Genomic DNA, 11881 nt, shown 5'->3' with positions numbered 1-11881 from the left:
CGCTCCAAGTGAATGCGGCCCGCTCACACATACATCACAGCAAAACATTGGCGATTGGGTATAATCCGATCCAGTCATTTCAAACTTGCTTTTAGCAAGCAATGGTTCTCAACAGCCGAGGGTCCAGACCCTTTGGATTAAAAGCGTAGAACAAGGGGCTGGTTTTACCAGGTTATGAAAAGTAACCCAGTGTGAGCCTTTTACTGTCACGTTTGTTAAGGACTGAGACCCTAATGCAGGCATCCATAATGGACACCAAGAGATAATAATTAGAAACATTTTTCAGCCTGCTGATGCAGATTTTTATTTTTATTTTTTTGCTTCAATCACGTTCTGTGAGCATGGGTATTTTCTGTAGCAGACAGAATTATCTCAAAACAGACAAACTACCTAAATCCAAGCATAGTTAAAGTTTTTATTTTTAAGCAATAAATAATGAATTTTGTCCCTAGTGACGTAGCTTGTTTAGAGAAACAAACCAAACATAACTCTCTCCCCCATTTGTTTCCAGTTTTCTTTTTGATTCAGACAGTTTCATATAAACAGATACAAACTATAATCAGAATCACAAACATTTACTTTTTTATTCATTGTAGGGCTTTTATGTTGTTTTCACATTGCCCATTATATATATATATCCACTTGACGTAGAATAAATGAAGCACCGCATCGGCACAGGTAAAAAAAATTAGATGGAATGCCTCAGTGTTAAATGAAGCTTCATTTTACCATCACTAGTTGAGAGGCAGAAATAAAGTCGAGTCCAGATAACAGAAATTAATATCCAACATGGGCCAGGCAAGACAGGGAAATCCAAAGACAAAACGTGATTGTGGTCATGGTCATGGTCATGGTCAGGCAAAGAAGGAAGCACTAACCCTAACCCTTATACTCACATACTCACACATGGGTTTTCAAAAATCCGGCACCTTCTGTTTATCTGAGAGCTGAAAATATCTGCTGGTGAACAGGTGGATGACATGAGCCTGACAGCATTGCAGCGCAGCAGCATGCAGGTGGACCAGATGAGCTTGATTGTAGAGGTGAGATCTGAGGAGGAAAACAGAGCAGGTGGAATTATGATATAGTAATATGTGATCTTGACTGGTCTTGAAATAAAATCCTGAGTCCTCAATGTCCGAGACCAAATACTGATACTAGCACAATATTTACTAGCGAATTTTACATGCAACAGTCCGCATACACTATGCAAATAGGTTGCTTATATTTTTTTTATTAGTTTTAGTTTACTGAAAGGTCTCTCCCACCAGCAACATGTGGAGGAACAAAACTGACAAGAAATAATAGCATAAATATATATTTAGTTTTTCCTTGTCCTTACACATTTGTTGTTGTCAAGATATGTTTGTTTTGTTTGTCCTTTCCTTTATACATGTACTGTCATCAAAAAATGTTTATTAATTTTACTTTTTCTTACACGTGTGTTTTCGTCAAGAAATTTATATATTTTCTTTTTTATTTTCCCTAAACATGCATTTTTGTCAAGAAAAGTAGATATTTTGTTTTGTCTTTTTCTTATACAAGTCCTTCTTTTGTCATTGCCTCCTCTCCTTTTTCTGCTGCATTGTTATGTTAATGAGGAGAGCTGCCTTCTATGTTCAGCTCCTGCTATTGGCCAATAGAGCTTTGGAACCAACGTCACTGCGTCAGATGTTGTGAGGCGTTTACGTCTCGCGCAGTCGCTCGGTGCCATCTTTACCAGCCACAGACCAAAATAAACTTTATCCTGGTGTTTTTATTGTGTTACCGATCTCAGACAAGTTAGTTTCGAGTTGGATATTGGATATTCCAATATCCAAAGAGCAAGCGGCGTTTAGTTCAAGATTGATCCGATTTATGAACGCTAATTTCGGCCAGTTGTTCTCCAGCTCCCTCCTCAAGAGCTCGAGGTTCACTTAGGGACTGTCAACAAATTTCTGAACCAAAGATTCCTTTCAAACAAATGTTAATAAATGCCTTACCCTGTGACCAATTGACACAAAAAATGGTAATTCATGCTTTTACATGAGACACACTACCCTCTATTAAAATGTCAAGTCATATTCAATATTTCAAATAATTTTAATATTAAATAATATAATATTTTCTTCAATAGCTTCTATATCGTATGCCCCATTGACTAAAAATCAGTGTGAAATTGTTCTACTAAACTGCATAGCTGAGGCACATGCATTTTTACGAACATGTGATTTCTGTAGATCGCTGTGAATGGTTGACCTACATTGAACCTTAATCCAGTGTCCTACAACATCTCAATATTAACATAAAACTCTGACATATTTAGTAATTTATTTACTAGGAAATCCAAGCGCATAGAAAAAGCATGGGTTAATTTGTTAGTGATGGCATCTGTATAATTTATTAATTACTTAAAATAGCACAACAAACTACTCACCCTGCAGAAACAAGTTGACAGTCATTTAATGCTTTTTTTGATCCAACCTGAAACTAAATGATTGTATTCTCCAGGCTTTTGAAAACTTTCATTTGGCTCATTGTATAATATGAACTCTGCTGCACCAGTTAGTTATTTGGATCGCCTTGACACCGGGTAAATCCTCAAGATTATATGACAATTTTTTTTTTTTTCCGAGATCATACGGATCATATCCTAATACACTTATTTTTTTCTAGATGCCTCGTCAGTTCCAGCCTATTTAGGGCATTAGTGTACTCGCTGGGCTGCACAGTGGCGCAGTTGGTAGAGCTGTTGCCTTGCAGCAAGAAGGTTCTGGGTTCGATTCCCGGCATGGGGTCTTTCTGCATGGAGTTTTCATGTTCTCCCTGTGCGTGGGTGGGTTTTCTCTGGGTACTCCGGTTTCCTCCCACAGTCCAAAAACATGACTGTCAGGTTAATTGGCCTCTCCAAATTGCCCCTAGGTGTGAGTGTGTGTGTGTATGGTTGTGTGTCCTGTGTGTCTCTGTGTTGCCCTGCCACAGACTGGCGACCTGTCCAGGGTGTACCCCGCCTCTCGCCCGAAACGTTGGCTGGAGMTGGGCACCAGCACCCCTCCCGACCCCACTGAGGGAAAAAGGGTGCAAGAAAATGGATGGATGGATGGATGGATGGATAGTGTACTCGCTGTGATCCATTTTGCTCTGTTTTGAATCAGAGAAATCCACTTCTGGACCTCCATCTGAATTTGTAATCTGGTTCACGTGACTGAAACCCAGCAATACAGTGGGCAGAATATGATTACATACTGAGGAAGCAATTCAGTCAGTAATTAAGCAATATTATCACATAGAAATCATTACTAAAAAAAAAGAATAAAAAATCTGTTCCACTTCAGCCCTAGTGGCCTCGGAAGCGACTGCCTGGTTTGCTTGTGCTTTGGGCCGGCCCTGAGCTCAACTCTAACTAAAGTAATTCTGTAAAAAGCAATAAATACCTTGTGTTTTTCACCAGTAATTGTTACTTCCTAAATATAAGTCATTAGTGCGTTTTCTTAGGACCTTAGTAATACTAACTGATTTCTGTAAGTCACGGTAAGACGACCATTAAAGAGCATGCATGACACAAAAGAATTTAGGACCAAAACTGACATAATAATAAATAAAAGAATAAATATATCAATAAAATTATAAATATATATCCGACATATAAATAAAATAATAAACATATCAATAAAAGAATAAATATATATCCAGCATAATAATAAATAAAAGAATAAATATAAAAATAAAAGTAGAAATATATAAATAAAAGAATAAATATATATTTTGATAAGAAATAAAAGCATAAATATATACGTACTTTCTTTTTCATTTCCCCTTACACATGAGTTTCCGTCAAGAAAAAAATATATTTTGCTTTGATTTTTTTGCTTCTCCCTTTTCTGCTCGTTGTTTTTCCGTTTGCTGTTTTATTGACTCGCTGTATTTCTGCTGCATCTTTATGTTAATGAGGTGGGCTGCCTTCTAAGTCCAGCTCTTCTACTATTGGTCAGGAAAGAGAACGATCCGTGTTAGAGATTTTTTGGTATTATCAGTTTGTTATTACTTTAGTTCATATTCAGTCTAATGTTCAGTTTAAAGTGTTCTCTTTCTTCTGTGTGACCTGGAGGCCCCTTCTGCCTGTGTGCCTTCTTATCAACCGGAATACTCCCTATTTTAGAAACTGCCTGTGAGCAGTCATAAATGATCTCTGCTGTCTTCTTTACCTATCCTCCCTGTCTCTGCTTGATAATAAAAGACAAGCTGTAACCAAAGGTCTTCAGAACGCTCAGTGAACGGCTTGGAGGAGCAGTTTGCTGAGTCTTCTCCTTTTGCAAAAGCTTGGTCATAAAATTCATATACGTTGTCTGTAGTTCTTTTATTGAAGGTTCGAGAAAAATACCTATCATTTGGTGCCAAAACCCGGGATCTCTCATACCGACCGCTGTCAGGCAGAGGAAGACGCGCTGAATCCATGCATGGCCAGAAATCATTTGGACCTGGAAAGAAAGACCCAGGAAGTAAATTCTTCGCTGGGCCGACGACGTACGTCCGACTTTGTCTGCCAACGGCGGGGTGACGAGATCCGACTGGACAACCTGACAGCTACAGAAACGTAGGTGAATTTTAAAATGACTATATCTAGAGGTTTGAGAATCCTTGTTAAACAGCGTTTTAACTAAAACTCTGAGGTTTAAGAATCCTTGTTAAACTGCGTTTTGACTAAAAATCTGTAAAGTTCTCAGGAAAGAAGAGGTGTTGCTAGAGCCCCTCTCTGATTGAGGAGACCCCATAAGGGTAAATCCTCGGGCGGATAGGAAGTTTGAATTTGCTGTTTTGTCATTACTGTGCTGACATTGCTGTTTTGCTGCTGCTGCTTTGTTGATGTGTGTGCGTGTGTGTGTATGTGTGAATGGTGCTTGATTTCTTTGAGAGTAAAACTTTCTGTCCTTGGAATTAGAATCCTAGGTGAAGAACCGGACCAGAACTAGTCTGGCCTAGAAGACTGTTCTTCAGGAGACACAAGCGCTCACTTAGAGCACTCTCTTTGAAGAAAAAGCACAAAATATCAAGCCATTGTAAGCTAAATTGCAGGGTACTGAAATAATGGAAAATAAGTGTTGTTGTAATTCCTCACTTGCTGAGGACCCCGACAGGGATGAAAAGTACATGCTGTCCAGATTTCCTGGTAGTACTGTACACATAAAAAAAAAGGTAAACCTGTAATTAAAGGACTTGTTTGCTAAAGATCTTCTAAAAGCAATAAACTTGTGAGTTCACCTGAATTAACTATTAATCCTCCCAAAGACTTTATGTGAAGCTAAAGTGATTGTAACACATGGGCAATGCCATGTGTAAAAAGGGGGGGGAAAGGGAAAATGGTGAGGTAATACTATATAACTACTAAATTCTTACATAATTTTTTGTTATTATGAACTTTTGAATTAACAAATACTGTTAGATGGTGATTGATGCTTTTTCTAAATGAGTTGAAATAGTTCCAGCAAAGCATGCTTTTGAAATAATTCATGGTAGAGCTTACAGATTGCCTCTGTTTGCTCCAGACTTGCAGAAAGCAGATGAAGTACAAACATTAGCAGATTATATGATCAGAACTCTTACACTGAAGGAAGTGTCCAGTACAAATTTACTGCCTTCTGATTCCCTTCCTTGGCAGGAGGCCGCTCCCATTGAGCCAGGAGACTGGGTCTACGTTAAAGTCATCAAAYGAAAGAACTGGGCGAGTCCACRGTGGGAAGGACCGTTCCAGGTGCTGATGACAACACCAACAGCTGTAAAGATTGCTGAAAGACCCAGCTGGATACATCTCAGTCACTGCAAGCTGCAGGGAGTGTTGGACCCCTAAGTAGGCGGAGGGAGGAAGGGCGGACTTCAAAGGGGGGCTATTTTTTTTAGGGTAGCTTGTCTCAAACCTGGTGAAGAAACGCTTAAGATTCCCCCGTCTTTAGTTTGGGGGTTTTGACATCTCTGCGCGCCGAGCAGCAATGGGGACTCCATATGCCAGATGGATCTTCTACTGYGCTGTGACTGCAGCATGTCTGATGTTTGGAGGAGGAAGTGACATCACTTTCCACCCACATGACTACAGCACCAACCTGTGGTGGCAGCTGATGAACAGGACTGCTCACGAGGAGAAGGAGGTGAACTGCTATGTGTGGATCTATGAACTGTTCCTTTAATGCTGACGTACGTCCGTTTTCACCATTTCCACTAACCACATGGAAAATACCAGAGACCATTTCTTTAGCAGGAGCTAAACCCGGGTCTCTGAGGAGCTGCGTTACCTCTTAAGATGTTATCCCAAGAGGTAACATCTCTTGGGATGTTACCTTGGAATTTGTGTAGCAAAGTTTACACATACTGCGAAACGACATCGGATAACATCAACTGCATTGCCTGCAGGGGTCAGAGGGCGACCCCAGGTTGCAAAGTCTGGAAGGGCAACCCAGACTGTGACAACGTGCTTCAGGAGAGGAGTTTCAACATCACCCATTGGACAAGAGGACAACAGGAAACAACACTGTGCAGCGCCATAGTACCAGGAGACTATGGTTCACAGGTGATGGCAGACTGGTACTTCGTGTGTGGAAATGGAGCTTACATGGTCTTGCCGCGATATTGGGGAGGACTGTGTGCTTTGGTCCCCTTAATCAGCCCGATTGCATTCATCAGGAAAGGACAACACGTTCTAGCTGCCCGCTCCAAGCATGCAGTTATGCCAGAGGTCAAACGCTGGGGAGGCCTCACTACAGACACTGGAGTTCCTTGGGAGTTCAAGATTTGGGGCAGAGGAGAAAAATTTATGCGAGGCATGTTTCCATGGGTCGGAGTAGGTGAGATTCAGGACCATGTTGAGATCAACAGATATGGATTACTGCGACTCATCAACAGCACACACCAGCTGGCCAACGGCACCGTGAGAGAGCTGACTGAACTGAGAAACATGGTTCTGCAAAACCGTGTTGTACTGGACTCCCTCAAAGCCTCTCAGGGAGGTGTCTATAAAATCATTGGCCCAGCATGCTGTACATTTATTCCTGACGAAACAGGAACTAGTGGAACTATTTCTGACGCTCTACATGACCTGGAGGAACTTAAACATTATGCGGAAAGTAGAAAGCAAGGATCTCATCCTTTTGACTTTTTTTCTTGGTTCACTTCTGGACATGGTGGAATTTACTGTTGAAACTTGGAACACCTATTCTGGGTGTTATGATTCTTTTTTGCCTGTTCACAAGTTGCATCATTCCATGCCTTCGAAGCATGATGCTAAAGACAATTAACACTGCTGTGATCAGCTATCAGCTGGTGAAAATAACCTATGACACAAATGAAGACAACTTGTTTTCTGATGATGAAGTTCTGTAATCAATAAACAGATTAATTCATTTGCTGAATGATTCCTACATCGAAAATGTGAAAACAAGTGGTGTTAGTGATGAGACAACTGCATTTGATTTTTGTTTTGCTGTTTCTTTTATTTTTCATCTATTTCATTATATTCATATATTCATTGTGTATTTGAACGAAAAAAAATTCTTGCATTTATTGGATCTATTCTTTTCTTTTCTATGCTTGGCTTGTGGATAAAGTTTACACACATGGTAAAATGATAAAAAGGGGGAAATGTTAGAGATTTTTTGGTATCATTTTGTTATTACTTTAGTTCATATTCAGTCTAATGTTCAGTTTAAAGTGTTCTCTTTCTTCTGTGTGACCTGGAGGCCCCATCTGCCTGTGTGCCTTCTTATCAACCGGAATACTCCCTATTTTAGAAACTGCTTGTGTGCAGTAATAATTTATCTCTGCTGTCTTCTTTAGCTATCCTCCCTGTCTCTGCTTGATAATAAATGACAAGCTGTAACCAAAGGTCTTCAGAACGCTCAGTGAACGGCTTGGAGGAGCAGTTTGCTGAGTCTTCTATTTTTGCAAAAGCTTGGTCATAAAATTCATATACGTTGTCTGTAGTTCTTTTATTGAAGGTTCGAGAAAAATACCCATCAATCCATGTGCAGATCGATTGTGAATGCCTGTGCTTCACAGTGACGTCAGACAATGGCCGCCATAACTCGAAGAGGTGTATCTTTACTTCCGGTGTGATTTTGCCTCGGGAAACCTGACTGAAAAATTCACGAATACTCATTATCTTAAGGATACAAGATAATAAAAGGTAAGGTTAATAACAGCATTAAGTGTTAGATAGCTGTTATTACTCATTGTCAATTCACCATTCTCTCACTCTGTATAAAATAAACAGCCTCCGATCGGAGAGTAAACCAGCTAGCAGCAGCTTTAGCCACAGTTAAGAAAAATATACACCGCTGTCAGTGCTGCAACGTTTAGAGATTCACTTTATCAACTTTAATAATACAGCATTTAAGTGTTAGATAACCGTCATTACTCATTGTCAATCCACCATTCTCTAACTGTGTATATAATAAACAGCCTCTGATCGGATAGTAAACCAGCTAGCAGCAGCTTTAGCCACAGTTGGGAAAATAAATACACTGCTGATTGTCAGTGCTGTAATGTTAAAAGGTTCACTGTCTGTATCAACTTTAATAAAACAGTATTTAAGTGATAGCCGTTATTAGTCATTGTCAGTTTACCATTCTCCAACTGTATTCAAAGGAACCAGCCTCCGATCGGAGAGTAAACCAGCTAGCAGCAACTTTAGCCAGTTAGGAAACATACACGTACACCGCTGCCTTTCAGTGCTGTAATGTTAAAAGTTTCACTAAAATCACTGACATCTTCCAACACTGTTGTTTAGAAAAGCATTTTAAATATTGACTTAAGYGCTATCTKCCAAATAATTTCCATATTCTGATGTGATTCATAATTTCTCCATTTGTTTTGTTGTCCATCTTTCTCAACAGTAGCCGACCTAACAACCTACCATATCTGAGATGGTCTTGTTCCTCTGTCCATGGCAGGTTCAGTCAATCAGCTGTGGGACATCTGCTGCCTAGTCAAAGTATCATGGGCCTCTTGATTTAAAAGGAGAAACCAGTACAGAGCCTCTCTGCTCCTGCAAGTCACACTTCCTGGATGAACAATCACTACTGCAAGCAGCTGTTAGAAATGAAATCTTTGTGTATCTATTCTGTAATTAATGTCTATATGTATTTATTAGTAAATAAATTAATATTGTGTAGAGTTCTGTAAAAAACTATTGTTAATAGAGTAATGAGTAATCTACATATGTGCTACTTTTATATTGAATTGCTTCTTTTTTTGTAAATTTTACACATCTGGCAACGAAGTATGTGGAGGAGAGGAAATGCTAAAATTAAAGCTGCCATTGTGGACCAAAGACATAAGGTTTGTGGCTTTCTTTAAAACATCTATTTAATAATTATATTAAACACTGTACATGGTTACTACATTACACAAACATAATTACTACAGTTAACAATTAAGTCATTGATACACTGTAAAAACTGCTGGGTTAAAAATAACCGAATTCGTAACCCAGCGCTGGGTCATATATGGACCAACCCAACGCTGGGTTGTTTTTACTCAACTGTGTTGAGTTGAGGGTTTGACCCAGCACATTGGGTCATGGCAACTAACCAAAGGTTAGGTTAAATTGACCCAAAATTGGGTTGAAACTCATAACCCAACATAAGGGTTATTGTACCACAAATGAGTTAAATCACTTTAACTCATTTGGTTACAACTCCAGAAGAATCTGTTACTACACATTAGAAAACATTTCATGTAAAAAGTATGTTTTAAAGCAAACTACAAGTAAAACTTTCAGCCATTAAACAAGGAGCATTTTTAACGACACTTTAGCATTTTTGCCTGTCTCCCTGCATGAGGACATATGGGTTCCATGTTGTCACATTTTGTAGATGCGCCACCAGGTTTGTCCCAACTTGATGGAGACAGAAGACAGAACAAACAGGCCATTAGTGATGCACTTATTTAAACAGTAAACAATTTGAGCATGATTCAGAGATGAAGGTTGACTTACAGGCTGGATATCAATGAAACCTTCTGAACGTCCAGGTTGATGGGTCTAAAACTCTTCTCCCAAATGTGTAAAGTGGAGCAGGGCGGAGTACTGGCAGCAGCTCCAGGGCTACATCATCTTGTTTGTCTGGGAAACAGAGATTAAAAACATAACATTTCGTTATGATATCAGGTTTTCAGGCTTGATATTTATTTTGTGATCATTAATAAGCCTCTCATGAACACAGCGGTGGTTGATTAGTTAATTTTAAACTCCTGCTCTGCTAGTTATTTTGGTAATGGAACCGAAACGCACAGAATTGCGGAACAACTTGTTGAAACAATAATCACTGAGATTAATATTGTTGTTGGGTCATTAATTTGAACACGTTTTGATGATTTTTTTGTTGTTGTTGTTCTTTAATAAAGTTACCAACGTTTTAAGCCAGTCAGAGGAGGACGTGCTGGTTTCAGCGTCCTGCGGCGTTCAGTTTGTCACCTACCGCCGAGATCGACTCAAAACCTTCCGCGATCGACGTGTTGCACCGCTGCTCTAGCAAAGCACGAACCGTTCAGAAACAATATGAAATGGGAAAAAAGTTATTTATTAACTGATTAAGTCGTGTTTTAGATTGTTCTTGAAAACTAATCAGTCACGGCTGATTAGTGGGTGAACTCACTGCTGCACAGTGAACCCATTCATTTTTTACAGCAGACAGCCGCTCCCCTCTCTTGCAGGAACTGCGTACCCCCGCTAAATCTTTTAGGGGTACGCAGTACCCTGCCGTATCCCCTTACTTTCACCCCTGTGCAGTTCTAGGCACAGCCAAGATATTGCGCAGAACCCTCAAGCTCCCAGGCTCTGGTAGAGGACCTGAGCTCAGAAGATGAAAGAGAGAGAGGGAGACCACCCGCGGAGAAGGGAATTTATATATATATACGTGCGATCAGGGGAGGCAGGTGAGGCAGAGCCTCACCTGTCATCATGGAAAAATAATATAATAATTTATAAAGATATTTTCACCCTGTGGTTTGTACTATAAAGTACCTATTTTTCCATTTAATTTAACTAAATCAGATTATTTTTTTCTTCAAAATCACAGAATTTTTGCATTTTCCCATTCAAATGCTTGGAAGCGAAGCGAGCTGAGCCTCACCTGGGATTGCGCAACCTCTCGCTAACTGCACCGGTTGCCATTCTATGAGAGCATGCTCCTCCTGTCTGTACGTCACCAATAAAATGGTTAAAAACATTTAATGTATGAACTGATTTTATATAATTTAGCTTATGTATTTAATGTACTGTGTTTTTACTGTCACCAACTGTGTGTGTAACGTGTTTCGTGTGCTGAGGAGCGATCAGAAACGGCAGAGAACAAATTCGAGGTGAGGCAGGCAGTTCTCGTGCCTCACCGCTGGGGGCGCTCATGAAACCAGACATTGTGACTCCACAACTGCAGAGTAAGAGACAGTAACAGCAATCTAGCCATGCAGTAGCTGCGCTGACACAGAGAGCGAGAAAGACGTGATTTTGAGTTGTACTTTAACGGTTTCTCCCATTGCTGTTAAGCAAAGCACAAAATTAATATCTACAAGTCTAAGTTTGATTGAGATAACGGAATTATTCTGGGGCAGCGGTGCAGCTAAGCATCACGTTAAAGAATAGCCTTTTTGCCCTCCAGCATTGTACGCATGCGCAAAATTTCCTTACGTAAACAATAACATACAGGGGTCTAGATTTGCAAATCCGATTATAATTAAGTCGGTGCCTCACCAGCTATGAACCTCACCGCACGTCACTGATATATAGATAGATAGCTCATCACATTTCTCCAATGAAACATTAATATCTATCTATCTATCTATCTATCTATCTATCTATCTATCTATCTATCTATCTATCTATCTATCTATCTATCTATCTATCTATCTATCTATCTAT

The 11881-nt window shown here is 39.7% G+C and overlaps 1 protein-coding gene across 3 annotated transcripts in view; it reads left to right on the top strand.

Moving 5' to 3' along the window:
- Positions 1–8079, top strand: part of LOC108167109 (endogenous retrovirus group PABLB member 1 Env polyprotein-like) — a 62033-nt gene extending 53954 nt beyond the window's left edge. The window contains exons 1-2 of one of the 3 annotated variants that reach the window (XR_001777512.1): positions 3856–4573; positions 5636–8079. Coding sequence is in view for 1 of the 3 variants with exons in the window: in XM_017310113.1 (XP_017165602.1) it covers positions 6272–7165 (894 nt within the window). In the remaining 2 variants the exon portion in view is untranslated. Of the gene's footprint in view, positions 1–3855 lie in introns of those variants that run through there. The other 2 variants (XR_001777511.1, XM_017310113.1) reach the window with 2 other exon arrangements.
- Positions 8080–11881: the final 3802 nt, after the last annotated feature.

Source organism: Poecilia reticulata, linkage group LG17 (assembly GCF_000633615.1).
Source record: "Poecilia reticulata strain Guanapo linkage group LG17, Guppy_female_1.0+MT, whole genome shotgun sequence".
NCBI classification, from domain to species: domain Eukaryota; kingdom Metazoa; phylum Chordata; class Actinopteri; order Cyprinodontiformes; family Poeciliidae; genus Poecilia; species Poecilia reticulata.
This window is presented reverse-complemented; position numbering and strand designations above follow the sequence as displayed.